General features: G+C 43.6%; 1 protein-coding gene across 3 annotated transcripts in view; it reads left to right on the top strand.

Moving 5' to 3' along the window:
* Positions 1-16,691, top strand: part of LOC117360684 (serine/threonine-protein kinase PAK 3) — a 174,780-nt gene that overhangs the window by 66,930 nt on the left and 91,159 nt on the right. For all 3 annotated transcript variants that reach the window (XM_033944878.1, XM_033944876.1, XM_033944877.1), the window contains one exon: positions 8,252-8,352. In XM_033944878.1, coding sequence (XP_033800769.1) covers positions 8,252-8,352 — 101 coding nt within the window. The remainder of the gene's footprint in view (positions 1-8,251; positions 8,353-16,691) is intronic.

Genomic DNA, 16,691 nt, shown 5'->3' with positions numbered 1-16,691 from the left:
CTCACAGATGACTCACCAGGAAGTAGAATAATAGATACAACCAGAGGTGATTGCATAAAGAATATATTATAGAAATAGTCTTACAGAAAAGTAATATTTATAAGCATTACAATTAAGCAGAGAGCATTACACTTAAGCAGAGAGCAAGCAGTCTCACTGCCTTACAGAGGTCAGAGGCAGAGAGGGACATAGAAGCTTGCAGTTCTAGGAAGCTTCGTGTTCCATAGATAAAGGGAAGGATAGACAGAGAGAGGGAGAGCCAAGACAGAACCAGAGTGCCGAGCAAAGAGCCAAGAGATAGCTCCATAGAAAAAGAGAGAGCTAACTTGATAGAGCAGAGAGCAGGCTTTTATACCTTGGAATCTTATTCTGAATAGAGAAAATATTGTATCTCCCAGTATCTTTCTGTTTAGAATTTGTAAACTGTTTGAGACAATGGTTAATTTAATTGCTAAGGAGGGTGAGATACCTGTAAGCATGGTGATGGGATTAAGTCTCTGGCTTGATCTGTGCACCATTGTCCTAAGCACCCTCTTAATCAGACATTAACACCTTTTAGCTAGCCATGATTCAATCAGGGCTACTTGAAACTTAAAATATATCAATCAGGGCTACTTAAAACAGTTTCCCTGCACTAAGGGTCTATCTGCCTTCCCATGCCAGGGTCAGATTGATATAATCTCCCAGAGGCCTCTAGGCTGACATCCACATCTAGCACACCTCCTCTATTCAATTTTCTGGTCACCCAGTCAAAGAAATCGATCAGATTGGTCTGAGAAGACTACCTCTAGTGAATCTATGTTGCCTCCAGTCCTGTAATCCACGAGATTCCAGAAACTTCACCATTCTCTGTTTTAAAAGTGTTTTCATTAATTTGCTTACCACAGAAGTCAGACTTACTGGCCTGTAATTTTCTACTTCTTCCTTCCACTTTTGTGTAGAGGGACCACATCTGCTCTTCTCCAGTCATCTGATATGACTCCTGACTCTAGAGAAGCATTGAAAAGGTCAATCAGTGGAGCCACCAGAACTTCCCTAAGTTTCTTCAACACCCTGAGATGCACACCATCTGGTCCAATCGCTTTGTCTAATTAGCTAACACCTTATGAACACAATCCTCTGAAAATCAATCAGGGTCTACCACTAATCCATCCCTATTTGCATTTGTTTTCTGCAGTCCCGCTCCCGGAGCTTCAGCTGTGAACAAAGAAAATAAATATTTTTTAAGAAATTCAGTCTTTATCAGGTTAGGGTTCTTCAGTTTGGAAAAGAAATGGCTGAGGGGGGGGTCTATGATTGAGGTTTACAAAATCCTGAGTAGTGTAGAATGGGTAAAAGTGAATCAATATATATTTTTTTAACTTTTTCAAAAATTACAGTGAAGTTACATGGAAATATGCTTTCACTCCACAAATAGTGAAGCTCTGGAACTCGTTGCCAAAGGATGTTGTAAAAGCAGTTAGCATAGCTGAGTTTAAAAAAAGGTTTAAGTTTCTGGAGGAAAAATCCATAATCTGCTATTGAGACAGACATGGGGGAAACCACTGCTTGCCCTGGGATCAGTAGCATGGAATGTTGCTGCTATTTGAGTTTTTGCCAGGTACTTGTGACCTGGATTGGCCACTGTTGGAAGCAGGATACTGGGCTTGATAGACCATTAGTCTGACTTAGTATGGCTATTAACATAAGAATAAACTTACTGGGCCAGACCAATGGTCCATCTAGGCCAGTTTAACGTCTTCACGGAGGCCAATCAAAGTCACAAGTACCTGGCCAAAACCCAAAGAGTAGCAAAATTCCATGCCACTGATACAGGGCAAGCAGTGGCTTCCCCCATGTCTGTCTCAACAGCAGACTATGGACTTTTCCTCCAGGTACTTGTCCAAACCTTTTTAAAACCAGCTACATTAACCATTCTAACCACATCCTCTGGCAATGCGTTCCAAAGCTTAACTATTCTCTGACTGAAAAATATTTCCTCCTATTGGTTTTAAAAGTATTATTCTGTAACTTCGAGTGTCCCCTAAACTTTGTAAATCTTGATACAGTAAAAAAAATCGATCCTTTTGTACCCGTTCTACACCACTCAGGAATTTGTAGACTTCAGTCATATATCCCCTCAACCATCTCTTTTAAAAGCTGAAGAGCCCGCACTTAACATCTTGGTTGCTCTTTTTTGAACCTTTTCTAGTGCCGCTATATATTTTTTGAGAAAAGGAGACCAGAACTGAATGCAATACTCAAGGTGGGGTCGCACTATTGAGCGATACAGAGGCATCATAACATTCTTAGACTTGTTTACCATCCCTTTTCTAATAATCCCTGGCATCTTGTTTGCTTTTTTTACTTCTGCTGCACATTGGGTGGAAGGTTTCATCATATTGTTCATAATGGCACCCAGATCTTTTTCTTGGGTGCTAACCCCCAAGGTGGACCCTAGCATCCATTTGCATGCACAACTGATATTCTATAAATTGTGCCTGATTATTGATGATGATTTGGATTATTTTTCTCAATGTGCTTCGCTTTGTATTTGTCCACATTAAATTTCATCTGTCATTTGGACGCCCAGTCTTCCAATTTCCTAAGGTCTTCCTGCAGATTTTCACAGTCTGCATGCGTTTTAGCAACTTTGAACAATTTAGTGTCATCTGCAAATTTAATCACCTCACTCATAGGTCCAATTTCCAGATCATTTATAAATAAATTAATTATCACCTGTCCTAGTACAGATCCCTGCGGCACACCACTATTTACCCTCCTAATCTAATCTGGGATTTATGAGTCGCGCTATGCCTAAGGAGGTTCAAGGCGACTTACAGAACAATTGTGGCAATACAGTTTAGTGCTAAGCAGCAAAGTAATAGTGCATTATAAAACCTATGGAATTCTATGGTGGAGATTGACATATCGTGCGTTCAACGAGATAATATGGGTTCTAGGATGTTACACGAAGTTTATTACATAAGATTATATTACATAGGGTTACATTTCATACAACACAATGAGAAGAGCTATTATAGTATATGAAAGATGTCATGAGATAGATAGAGTATGCTAAAGTCACAAGCTAGCAGTTGATAGTGTACTTGGTGCCAATGTGGCGATGGGATGAAGAATGTGAGTCAGTTTCCTCAAGTGTGTTATATGATCGTCTGGTTTGGCTCTAATGATTGAGGGATTTAGTTCTTGTTACTCTCCTCTATTGAGAAAAATGGCTATTTAAACCTACCTTTTGTTTTCTCTCTGATAACCTTAATCCACAATTGAACATTGCCTCTTATCCCATGAATCTTTAATTTTCTTAGGAGCCTCTCATGAGGAACTTTGTCAAAAGCTTTCTGGAAATCTAGATATACTACATCAACCGGCTCTTCTTTATCCACATGTTTATTCACACCTTCAAAGAAGTCAAGGAAATTGGTGAAGCAATACCTGCCTCAGCTGAACCCATTGCTGACTCTTATCTCATTAAATTATGTTTGTCTATATGTTCCACAATTTTATTTTTTATAATTGTTTCCACTATTTTGCTTGGCACCAAGGTCAGGCTTACCAGTCTGTAATTCCCCGGATCTCCCCTGGACCCCTTTTAAAAAAATCGGCCACCCTCCAATCTTCAGGTACGACAGATGATTTTAGCAACAGGCTACAGATCATTAACAACAGATCAGCAATGTCATGTTTTTAAAACATATATATGTGTGTGTCTGTATGTGTATTAGGGTTGCAGGAAGATGAAAAAATTTAATTGTGATTAATCATGTCTTGCATTAGCAATTAATATGTAAAATATTTTAAAGAAAATACAACAAACAGAAATTTCTGAAATCATGCATAAACCACTTTTTATCTATAGTTTCCTCTCTATCTTTCACTTATTACCTAGTCACCCATTTCCTTTCTCTGTACTCACCCTCTCAGCCCTCACTAGCCTCAGCTCTCCTTTTTCTTGCCTCCAGGCCAGTGTGTTCTCTTTTCTTTTTCTTCACTCATCCCTCATATCTAGTATCTCTCTCCCCCTCCCTCTATGCAATCTTTTTTCCCCTTCTCATCCTCAATTCCCTCATTGAATATCTCTCTCTCTCTCTCTCTCTCTCTCATTGGTCACTCTCCATGACCTCCTAAGTCCAGTGCTTCTTTCCTCTTCCATGCCCTCCATGCAGCATCTCTCTCCCTCCTTGCTCACCCTCCCCCCACACAATGCAGCATCTCACTCTTTCCTTGCTCACTCTCTCCCTGGATGCAGCACTTTTCTCCCTCTTTGTCCTAAGTCCAGTTTCTTTCTGTCTCCTAGCCTTCCCCATGCATCACCTCTCTCCTTGCCCCCCTCAATGCAGCAAATATCTTGTTCCTGACAACCCCCCTGATACAGCACCTCTCTCCCTCTTTGCCTTGAGTCCAGTGCTTCTTTCTGTCTCCTTGTCCTCCTCAATGCAGCAACTCTCTCCTTCCTTACAACCCCCTCCTGATGAGGCAACTCTTTCCCTCCTTGCTCCCAATGATTACTTGATCTGAGTTGAGATCTGCTGCTTCTCTGGATCTGAAAGAGGCTGCGGTGTCAGCATTAGCATGTGTGTGCTGCCGCTAACTACAGTCAGGGCAGGAATAATTCTTTGAGTGCCCCTAGGCACCCAAGTATGCTGGGCCCCCCTGGACCTGTCTCGCCCCTACCCCACTCATGCCCCTTCCCTACCCCACCCATGCCCATGTCCCGCCCCCACCCAGCCCCTGTCCCACCCCATTTATCTGTTTTTCTTATTTCTTTATTTCCCCTTGTATTTCTTTCTTTTTTTTTTTTTTTTTTTTTTTTAATTCAAAGCAAAAATTAGCATACCAGTGCACAGGTTTTCTTCTATGCAACCCCCAAACATCTCTGAACAAATCCCCCTTCCCACCTACTTACCCAGGACTTTAACTCTGAACCCTTTCCATGCATATATAAAAGTGTTCAAATATTTGTAAAGCAGTAATACTATCCAAAATATGACTATATTAATAGCCAAGTTTACAAAGCCTCTCAACTGCCTCACTCTACATCAGCCAACTGTAACCCATATGTTCAAAGAAGCATGGGATGAACACAGAGGATCTAGAATCAGAAAATAATATTAAATATTGAACTAAGGCCAGTACTGGGCAGACTTGCACGGTGTGTATATGGCAGTTTGGGGGAAGATGGGCTGGAGAGGGCTTCAATGGCTGGGAGGGTGTATATGGTCTGCAGTAGGTTTTGACGGAGATTTCGGCAGTTGGAACCCAAGCACAGTACCGGGTAGAGCTTTGGATTCTTGCCCAGAAATAGCTAAAAAGAAAATTTTTTTAAAAATTTAAATTGAATCAGGTTGGGCAGACTGGATGGACCATTCGGGTCTTCATCTGCCGTCATCTATTATGTTACTATGTATAAACAACCAAATCTGTAACTCCTCTAGCACGTTCCACTCCATGTATTTTAACTTGCAACGAAACAACAAGGCAAGCAGTCCACCAAAGAATCCAACATGAAACAAAAGAAGATTGGCAGAAAAATAAGGAGATTCAAATCAGGTTAATTCAAGGTGCTCCCAAGAACCATGCCTGATGCATTTCGCCAAACAAGGCTAGTCAACGCTAACAAAAAAAACATGTCTTTCATACATAGAAAATACCTTTACCTAGTATGGAATATGTAATCACAAACTAACCTCTCCCCTTTTACAAAACTGTAGTATGGTTTTTAGCCATGGCCAGCGCTAAAAAATGCTCTACAGTTTTGTAAAAGGGGGAATAAACTATAAATATGTAGACAAAGGTTAAATAAAACCACCAAGAAGCTGGACTCTGCATACAATGCAACACCACAGAAATAGCAGTGTCCCCTAAAGCAAACAGCCATGTCCCCTAAAGCAAAAAAATAAATAAATATAAATTTTTTTTCTATCTTTGTCTTCTCTGGTTTCTCCTCTCCTCATCTTCTTGTCACTCTCTTCTTTTCATCTTCTGTCCTTCTGTGCCTCTTCCAGAAATTGTCTGCCTCTTCCTTCCCTCTTCTTCCCCCCCCCCATTGGTGTGGCATCCATCATCTTCTCTTCCCTTCTCCAATGGTCTGGCATCTCTCTCCTCTCCTTCCCTCTCCCACACCCCCTTGGTCATGCATTTCACTCTCTTCTCTCCCTTCCTCTCACTTCCATCAGCATCTGCCCCCTTTCTCTCCCTTCAACCCAATTTCATCCAGTATCCTTCCCCTTATATCTCTCCCTTTCCCCTGCACACCAATTCCATCAGCCCCTTTCTCTCCTTCTACTACCCTTCCATACCACCCTACCCCTTTCTCTTTCTCCACCACCCTTCCATACCATCCTTCTCACAACCCTTCCATACCACTCTGCTCTCTTTCTCTCCCTCCACCACCCTTCCATCCTCCTTTCTCTCTCCCACACGGCGCCTCTCCTCCACATCAACAGCATTGCCCCCCTCCCTGCAGCAACGGCAATGGGTCCCTCCCGCAGTAACAGCAACGGATCCCACCCACCCACAGCAACAGCAGCAACACCAACGTGGCCGAATGTATTACAGGAAAGTCCCACGATGACTGCTTTTGCCTGTCCAGCCTCCTCCGACGTCACTTCTTCCAGAGCAAGTAAGTGACGTCGGAGGAGGCTGGACCGGCAGAAGTAGTCATCGTGGGACCTTCCAGTAACACATTCGGCCACATTGCCGTTGCTACGGGCGGGCAGTCCGTTGCCGTTACTGCGTGGGGGGGGCCCGTTGCCATTGAAAAATAGCAAGGTGAGTTGCCCTCCTTCACCGGGCCCCCCTCACAGTTTCGGGCCCTAGGCACGTGCCTAGTTGGCCAAGTGATTAATCCGGCCCTGACTATAGTATGTCTGACCCAGAAACAGGACGTTACATCAGAGCTTGATGCAGCTTCCTGTTTCTTGGTCAAACAGAGCCAGCGGCAGCATACACATGCAGATACTGACATTGCAGGCTCCTTCAGACCCAGAGAAGCAGTGGATCTCAACACAGACCAGATAATCTGTTGAAACAAGCAGTAGAAGACCAAGTAATCACTTTAATCATGGTTAAATTTTTTAATCAGCGTTAAAGATTTAGCACGTTAATCACTAAATCTGAAGCCCTAATATTTAAATAAGGTGTGGGCAATGATTAAAAGTTGTAATCATGATTAATTGTACAATTAAAAATTTTAATTGCACAATTAATTGTGCTTAATCACAGCATGTGAAGGTGAAATAGGAAGTTGTGTCAGGGAGGGGCAGGACATAGCGGGGGAAGGCTTCCAAGTCAACTGTGTGGGAATTGCTGCCTCTGCCAGCAACCCTATGAAGAGCTAGGTCTATTAAGGTAAATGCGGAGAGGTGGGAGAAGAGATAGCGGACTATGGGCTAGGCAAGGGAAGAGAAAGCAATGCTGGACAACAGAGGGGAGTTAAAAATTTTGGTCAGAATTTAAAAAGGTAATTATAGTTAAAATGTTAACAAACTATTTAAATTAATAGTGCACTAAGGCCCTGATTCTATAAAAGTCACCTACCGATGTAGGCACCTAGCTTAATTTTTGTAAGTTGGCTTAATTGGTGCTGATAATTGAAAGCTTCATTAAAAACTGATTAAAAACAATTAAAAAAAAAAAATTAATTGCCAGTAGGCACCTAACTCAGTAGGCGTCTTCACCAAAGTGCCTACTGGCACCTACAAAGACATGGTTATGAGCAGAGTTTGGGCGTGGATTGAGTTGGACACCAGTAGGCATCTATGTTAGGTGTAAGTATATTAGGCCAAGAAAACCCTGACTTAATATACCAGCACCTAACATTATAACGCCTACCGGTGTTTAACTTGGTTTAGGCGCAATTCTACAAACAGCGCTTAACTTTGATTGGCATGCGGTAGATGGTGCTTTGCTAGGCGCCTACCAAGTTAGGCACTTTTTATAGAATCTGGCCCTACATGCCCACTCCTAATATATATATAAATATAAATTGTATACTGTTACACATAACAATGTCAATCTAAGTTAATATGACTGTTGACTCTATTCTGTTTTATTGAGTGCAGCTGCTCTTACCTGCCCCTCCCTCAGACGCTGCTATTCTCTCTAGTCTGCCTAATGGTTAAGCCAGCCTTGACTGTTAGAGAAGAAAGTGTTGTAATGTGAAAGTGTCTAAGTTGGAGCAGAAAATGTACATAAGAAGTGAACTGACAAAACTACAGAAATAAAAAGCTGGTTAATCTTTTGCCTTTAGCCAATAAGAAGAAAGAGAAAGAGCGTCCGGAGATCTCTCTTCCTTCAGACTTTGAGCATACAATTCATGTGGGCTTCGATGCCATCACTGGTGAATTCACGGTAAGAAACCTTCTTTGTCTTATACCTCCGGAGTCTGTTCGGAAGCTAGATTTAGAGTGATAAACAGGTAGTTTGTGTAGCAATGCAAGGGGCTGACTCTATAGCTCTGTGGTGGTGTGCAGTACTATGCGAAAAAATCTGGATTTGGTTCCTGGCTTAGATCTTCTGTTCCCCAGGTCAAACAGGGACAATCCTGAAAAGAAACTGAATTGCCAAGACATTGCTATTTATATCACCTTCCAATTTCCTCCCCCCACCCCAGTCTTTGACAAAATGAACATGGGAAATATGTTCAGGTACCAGGAGTTACTTGATAATGTATCACACCTTCACTGATTATGGGATGTCCAGCCATGCATATTGCATTCAATTACAGGTAAGAAAAGAGAAAACACAAAATACAATAATACTGTGTCAGGGGAGATATGATTGAAGTCTACAAAATCCTGAGTGGAGTAGAACAGGTACAAGTTGATTGATTTTTCACTCCATCAGAAATTACAAAAACTAGGGGACACTCAGTGAAGTTACAAGGAAATACTTTTAAAACCAATAGGAGGAAATATTTTTGCACTCAGAGAATAGTTAAGCTCTGGAACGCATTGCCAGAGGTTGTGGTAAGAGCAGATAGCGTAGCTGGTTTTAAGAATGGTTTAGACAATTTCCTGGAGGAAAATCTATAGTCTTATTATTGAGAAAGACATGGGGGAAACAACTGCTTGTCCTGGATTGGTAGCATGGAATATTGCTACTCCTTGGCCAGGTAATAGGGACTTGGATTGGCCACCTTGAGAACGGGCTACTGGGCTTGATGGACCATTGGTCTGACCTAGTAAGGCTATTCTTATGTTCAAATTAGTCTATAATGGGGTCAATATTCAGCTGGTGGATGTCAGGTGTTTTTTTGCTACCTGCTGGTAGTATACCCAGCTATTCAATGCTGGGCAATATCCAGGCACCACCAATGAATATTTGGTTAAGTGCAATATTCAGAAATTAACCAGATAAGGTAATTCAGGTAAAGACAGGACTATGTTTTATGTAGGCCTATTTATCCGGTTAAATTACCCAGTCAAGTGTTGGATTTTGGAGTTTAGCCACTGTAAACCGCTTAATACTAATGTAATAGCAGTATATCAAGAACAATAAATCAAATAAGTGCCAACTCTGCTCCCAGACTGCCCACAAAATAGTCTGTTTCAGCTTAGGTGCTAGCCAAGTATATTAGTGGCATTATCCAGTTAAATGCTGATGAATATACCTAGTTAGCCCCAGACAAGCGATTTTAAATGGGTAAGAACCTCTGCTGCTTTTGAATATTGACCCCCAAAGATTATAGTAGAATGTTCCTTTGTCGCTATTTATTGTAGTTGCTATGACGCACAGGGTGGGTTCTACTTTGCTACAGAGTCACCAGTGTTACTTGAAATATATCAAGTTTCAAGTTTAATGATTATTTGATATATCGCCTATTATAATACTAAGCGATTTTGACTATGGCGGTATAGAGAAATAAAGTTATTATTATTATACAAAATTTTTAAAATCAGGGGGTACACAACAAAAATACTTATTATCAGATATAAAGTCAGAACGGACTAACATGGCACAAAAGGACTAAGGTATAGTAAAGGAGAGAAAACAAAAAAGAAGGGTAGAACAAAGGGGAGGGGTAGGAGTTTTATTCAAACTGTTGATTATCCGCCCGGAATGGAGAGAGAGGAAAGTAGGAGATTAGATCATTGTTCAAAGGCGTCTCTATATTAAAAAAGCTTTAAGAGTGCCTTTAAATTTATCTTGGCTTGCTTCCTCTCTAATGTAAGGGGGTGAGAGCATTCCAAGTGAGGGAGCACTTTTAACCCATGTAAATGTAATGCTGGTTTTGCAGAGAAACTAGCATGTTGTTAACTTTTGAGAGTGAGCACAGTGGCTTAGCGAGAGTGAGAGGCACCCGGGGAGGTGGCGCCCCTCCCCTCTTCTCCGCCTTCCCCCCCACCCGTCCCTTCCCTGCCCCTTCTGGCTACAAGCAACCCTTCCCTTACTCCTTTCCTCTTTAACGTTCCCGGCTGTGAGCAGCAACCCCAACCTGCTGCTTATGCCAGTGTTGGCTCTTCCTCCGACATCACTTCCTAGGCGCAAGTCCAAGAAATGACATCAGAGGAAGAGCCAGCACCGATGTGAGCAGCAGGTTGGTGTTTACAGCTCGCGCCGCAAACATGAAAGAGGTACGAGGGAAGAGACGAGTGCATGGTGGTAGTGGGAGGGGGGGAAAGAGAGGAGGATGGGTGCAGGTGCCCACACCAAGACGACGCTTAGGGCTATCCATCCCCCCCTTACTATGCCACTGAATGAGCAGAAGCTAACTAAACTAAACTAAAACTTTATATACCAGGTCATCAACTGGAGGAAGCTCAACTCGGTTACCAGTAATTAAGCAAGATATGCTAAGATTGCAAGGAGATTAATTTTCAAAATGTTTAGCAAATAAAAAAAAGTTTTTAATGATTTGTGGAAGAATTGGAAAGGACTAGGGCATCTCAAAGTTAAAGGGAGTTCATTCCATAATTGAGAAAATTTAAAAGCCAAAGAAAGACTAAAGTTCTTGACTCCTTTAATTCCTTTCCCGGAAGGAAGGAAAAGTTTAAATTGTTGAATGCCTCTTGCATTCTGTAAATTCTGAAAATCTGTAAATGTTCCGTAGCAGAGGAACAAGAGGAATAAAAATACCATGTAAAATTTTGAAAGTAATGCATACACATCTGCTATCTGGATGACTGAGACGGGCTAAAATAACGTGTAAGCATCTGGAAATGTACTTCCCTTTCCCTCCCTATATTTTTATTTTCCATTTTGATGTATTTAATAATCTTCCTCTCCCCGTTATCTCCCTTTCGTATCATGTACGTCAATGCGTAAGTGCTTCCCTCCTTTTAGCTTAGCCATGTTTTTATTTTTTTAAATTTTTATATTTGATTTTATTGTTAACCGTTTAGATACCTGTATGATAAACGGTATATCAAAAATAAAGAAACTTGAAACTTGATAGCAGATCAAAACCTTCCCAGTCCATTGAGTCTGCCCAACAAAGTGCACTCTGTGCAGGTTCCATTTGTTCATGATTAAACACTGGTATACTTCTATCTTTCTCTGCCAATTTTGGGGCACCAGTCCTGCTTCCCAACTATTGGCTTTGCCATCAAAGACCACATTGGCCTTGATCCTTTATATCATTACAATTTACATGGTCCAGACTGTTGAAGTCCTACTTCACAACCTCTGAAGCTGTCATCAGGTCATTTAAGTTTTATTTTAATTGGATTCTGTAGAAATTCTCTGTGTTTATCCCATGTATTCTTGAAATCCATCGCTGTGCAGATTTGATCCCCTGATCTGAACATCCCATAGGAGTTCATCTGTGGAAGCCTGAACATAATTATAGATGCTAAATTACCCACCTAAACTGCAGTCTATTTGGGGGTAATTTTGTGAAATATTTTTTGCATGAAAAGCATGATATATGCATGGCAAAAAGCTCTTACAATATTGTACAGCTGAATATATACATATACGTATGTGCACCTACAAGAATGCTTACAGGTATTCCTAGAAGCAGAATTTGGGCAGAGTTGGAGAGAAGTTGTGATTTATACGCATTTATTTTATATAAAATACAGCTGTACTTGCTAGAGTACACACACATACATTTGCATCTTCTTTGAAGAAAGTACATTTTTGTGAGAGAATGTGTTCACTACTGGGGATCATTGTAGGCCTCTTTTTTATGATTTTTTTACGTTTGATATACCATAAACTAATGACTTAATAAAAACAACCCTCCCCCCCTTTTACTAAACTGCAATAGAGGTTTCTACCGCGGCCTGGAGCGCTAAATGCTCTAACGTTGTTCCAACGCTCATAAAATTCCTATGAGCATCTGAGCAGTGTTGGAACATTTAGCACTTTGGGCCTCAGTAGAAACCTTTACCACAGCTTAGTAAAAGAAGGCCAAGTTATAGGGTTACCAGACATCCAGGAAAACCTGGACATGTCCTCTTTTTAGACTTCTGTCTGAGTCTCTGGACGGACTTCCAAAGCACAGCAGTTTGTCCAGGTTTTGGAAAGCTCCAAGCTCCAGCCGCGTCTGGAGGGCCTTTAACAAGCATGTGCGGATCCTGGAAGTCGGCAAAAAAGAGATGAGAAATATGGGGGGCAGGGCTGGAGGCGGAACGGGTGAATTGGAGACGGAACAAGATGGGGTTGGGGTGGAATGGGGTGGGGCCATGCATCTGAGTTTTTCCATCCTTAAATATGGTAACTGTATTAAAATGAAAACAGACTAACATAACTGAACATGCAAATCATAAGAATAACATAAAATGGAATAAAATTATGGTTAAGAAATTACAAAAATATAGTCATTTTCAAAAGGAAAGGAAAAGGATTGGGACTTGTATACCGCCTTTTTGTAGTTTTACAACCACACTAAAAGCGGTTTACATACAGTTACTTGAAGCATTTTCCCTATCTGTCGCAGTGGCTCATAATCTTTCTAATGTACCGGGGGCAGTGGCGAATGAAAGGCTAGATTCACTAAGCAAACCGATCGTGTACCGATCAGTTTGCGACCCGATTTTCCTCCAACCCGATTCACTAACTTCTCCTCCGATCCGATTCTGATCCGTGCATGCAAATGAGGGAAAACGGCATGCAAAGCAGGAACAACACAATTCACTATACACACCAACTGGATGGCCGATCAAAAAACAAGCAACTGGTGAGGACCAGTCGCTTGTGCAAAAACCCTGCTCTCAGCCCCGATCTGCTCTCTGCCCTGACTCTCCTGCCCTTCCCCGCAGTGCAAGCCTGTGGTTTTAACCTGCCCTTTAAAACCACGGACTGGTAATGCGTTTTTGCAGAATATATAAAAAAGGAATTCTTTAACCCGCGTGCCAATGCCCCCACTGTGACGATGCCCTCCCACCGATGCCCCCCTCTGCGTGCTGATGCTTGCTGCCATCACCGCCTATGGCAGGAGGGATGCCAACTCCCTCCTGCCATCCAAGGGATGCCCGGTCCCCCCCTGCCTCCAAACCTTTAACAGAGCAGGAAGGGTGCTCAATCCTTCCTGCTCCAATGCCTCCCGACTCCCCACCCACCCACCAACCAGAAAATAAACGGCAGGAGGGAGGCCAATTCCCTCCTGCCACCACAAGGAAGGAACCCGAGGCGCCTGAGCCAATCAGGGCCTAAGGTCTCAGACTCAAAGCGGGAGGCATTGGAGCAGGAGGGATTGAGCACTCCTTCTGCTACGTTAAAGGTATGGGGGAGGGGACTGGGAATGGGGAGGAGGTGTCCGGTGGGTGGCAGGAGGGAGTCGGCCTCCCTCCTGCCGTTTTTTTTTGGGGGGGGGAGTCGGGAGTGGCACCGATGACAGGAGGGAGTGGGAACCCTCCTGCCATAATTTTAAAGGGCTGCGGCGGGGCACATTTTTGGAGGGGGGTTCGGGGAGGGAGGGGGACGGGGCACTTGTCGGGAGAGGAGGGGGGAGTTTAATTTTTTTATTTTAAATCGGGCTGATATTTTGCGTGTTTAAAACAAGCAAATTATCTGCCCGATTTAAAAAAAATGTTTTTAAGCCAGCAGAAGTCCTGACAGCAGTGACAGGAGGCTGCTTCTTCTGTCACTACTGTCAGGGCTCTCCCCAACTCAATCCGATCCATGCAGTCAGTTGGGGGCGGGCCTCCGATCGCCGCCATTTGCATGAAGATGGTTGGTGCATCTGTTGGCCTGCCTCCAATTGCACATGGATCGGAAGGTTAGTGAATCTAGGCCTAAGTGATTTGCCCAGGGTCGAAAGGAGCAGTGCGGGATTTGAACCCACAACCTCAGGGTGCCGAAGGAATAATAACATAAATACTTGGCACCTCTGTTCTCTTTATAAAATATCACAAATATAGATGAAGATGTGCAGTAACAAACCAAATATATACAAGGAAAAAACTCCACAAATATGCTTTTATATCTTTGAATAAACAGAACAAAAATGAGAAGGAATTTTTTTGTTTATTCACTGGCGTAATAGCATATTTGTGAAGTCTTTTTCCCTTTGTAAAATAGGCATAAAATGGATACCTTTCTGGATTTTCAACATAGGCTACTTGTTATAAAATTAACCCCTATTTGTGCACAGGGTTTAAAAAATTTTTTTTTTCTCAGTAGTACTGGATGCTTTATTGCACTCTCCTGCACTCTTAAACTGTGAATAATACTGTTCAACTTAGACCAGTAGGTTCAAAACAGAAGTTAGAAGTTACATACCATGTTTCCCCGATGATAAGGCAGGGCCATCAAATAAGACAGCCCCCCCTTTTTAGAAAAAATTGTAAAATAAGGCACCCCCCCGCAAATAAGCCACCCACCGATACCTGCGCTTACCCGAATCGGGTGGTACGGTGGGTGACTCCGTGTGGTCCCTCTGTCTACCACGGGGGTCGGCAACCCGCGGCTCCAGAGCCGCATGCGGCTCTTTTCCACCTTTGCCGTGGCTCCGGTAGTGTGTCACGCAGGCGTGCATCTTACAAGTCCGGCGTCGCGGCGGGAAATAGCCATGCTGAGTGAGCTCAGCACGTACACAGATGAAAGCCTTGCTTGCTGATTGGTCCGGCGGCCGTGCCGCCGGACCAATCAGCAAGCAAGGCTTTCATCTGTGTAGTACTGAGCTCACTGCTCAGCATGGCTATTTCCCGCCGCGATGCCGGACTTGTAAGATGCACGCCTGAAAAAGAAATCATCCTGGCCGGGGTCGGTGTCATGCTCCGGAGATCTACAGCCTTCCTATCTCCCTCTCCCTTCTACCTGCTTCTGGCCACATCCCCTGCTCCTGCGGCTCTCTTCGGCAACTCAGCAGCAGCGATCGACACAAGCTTCTGACGTCGGGGCCTACCCTCTGCGAGTCCCGCTTGTTTCAACTTCCTTTTTCCACAAAGGCGGGACTCGTAGAGGGAAGGCCTCGATGTCGGTAGCTTGTCTTGATCACCGCTGCTGACAAGTTGCTGAAGAGAGCCGCGGAGCAGGGGGGTGTTGCCAGGTGCAGGTAGAAGGGAGAGGGCCAGATGCAGGACTTGTGGGTGAGGGAGCAGAAGAGAGAGAGAAAGGATAGAGATACAGAGGGGACATGAAAGGGTAAATAAGGCATCCCCCCGAAAATAAGCCCTAGAGCATATTTTGGCCTTTCAAAAAAAATAAGACAGTGTCTTACCATCGGGGAAACACGGTAGTAGCACTTCTGCAGTGCTCCTTCTCGCCCCCTACTCTTCTGCTGATCTCAAGTAGAAAAGTATTCCTCTCAAGAACTTGGAACTATGGAAACGAAATAAAGGCACTTCCATGGCAGCTTTATAGGCTCGGTGGTGTCGCTGCCTTTCACCCCAGTTAGATTACCAGTGTTTCAGTTTACAAAAGAAGACTGTGCATCTTGTTTGCTGGTTCTTGCAACATTCAACTTGGCAAGTGAATCATACACATCAGCCTCTTTCTGGAGTTAAGTATTATGCAAACTTATTTATTTTCTATCCCGTTCTTCCCAAAGAACTCGGAATGGGTTGCAGCCTTAACATACATAATACATAGTTAGGTTACAATTTGCCACAGTTACAGAGCAAGGTTTTTCAATACAAGTTTTATCCTAACTTTGACACATACTAGGGATCTAATACCAATATACCGTATTTTCACGCATATAATGGGCGTGTTATACACGATTTTACAAACCGAGCATAACCATGTGCGTTATATGTATGAGTGCGTTATACAATTTTTTTTTTTCATTGCGATCCGGCATCCCCCCTGCGAACCGGCATCCTCCCCCACCGCTCGCGCCACCGCCCCTCCCCCGCGATCCTACATCCCCCCCAGCACCGCAAAGACATCGCTTACCCGATTGGGCACCGGCACCAGCACCAATGCACAGGACGTGCCAGTGCCAGTGCCAGTGCCCGAAGATCCTCCCTCGCCTGGGCTGGGCTGGGCTGGGCTGGGCTGGGTGGTGCGAGGGAGATCCTCCCTCTTCCCTGTGCTGGGCTGATCTGGGCTTTGAGCATTTGCGCATTCTCAAAGCCTTCTGGTCTCGCTCTCTCCGAGATTCTGAATCTGAGAATCTCGGAGAGAGCGAGACCAGAAGGCTTTGAGCATGCGCAAATGCTCAAAGCCCAGCCCAGCCCAGCACAGGAATGAGGGAGGATCTTCGGGCACTGGCACTGGCACGTCCTGTGCATTGGTGCTGGTGCCGGTGCCCAATCGGGTAAGCGATGTCTTTGCAGTGCTGGGGGGGATCGCGGGGT

Source organism: Geotrypetes seraphini, chromosome 5, assembly GCF_902459505.1.
Source record: "Geotrypetes seraphini chromosome 5, aGeoSer1.1, whole genome shotgun sequence".
Lineage (NCBI taxonomy): Eukaryota > Metazoa > Chordata > Amphibia > Gymnophiona > Dermophiidae > Geotrypetes > Geotrypetes seraphini.
Note: the sequence above shows the minus strand (reverse complement) of the source record. Positions and strands in the feature narration are given on the sequence as shown.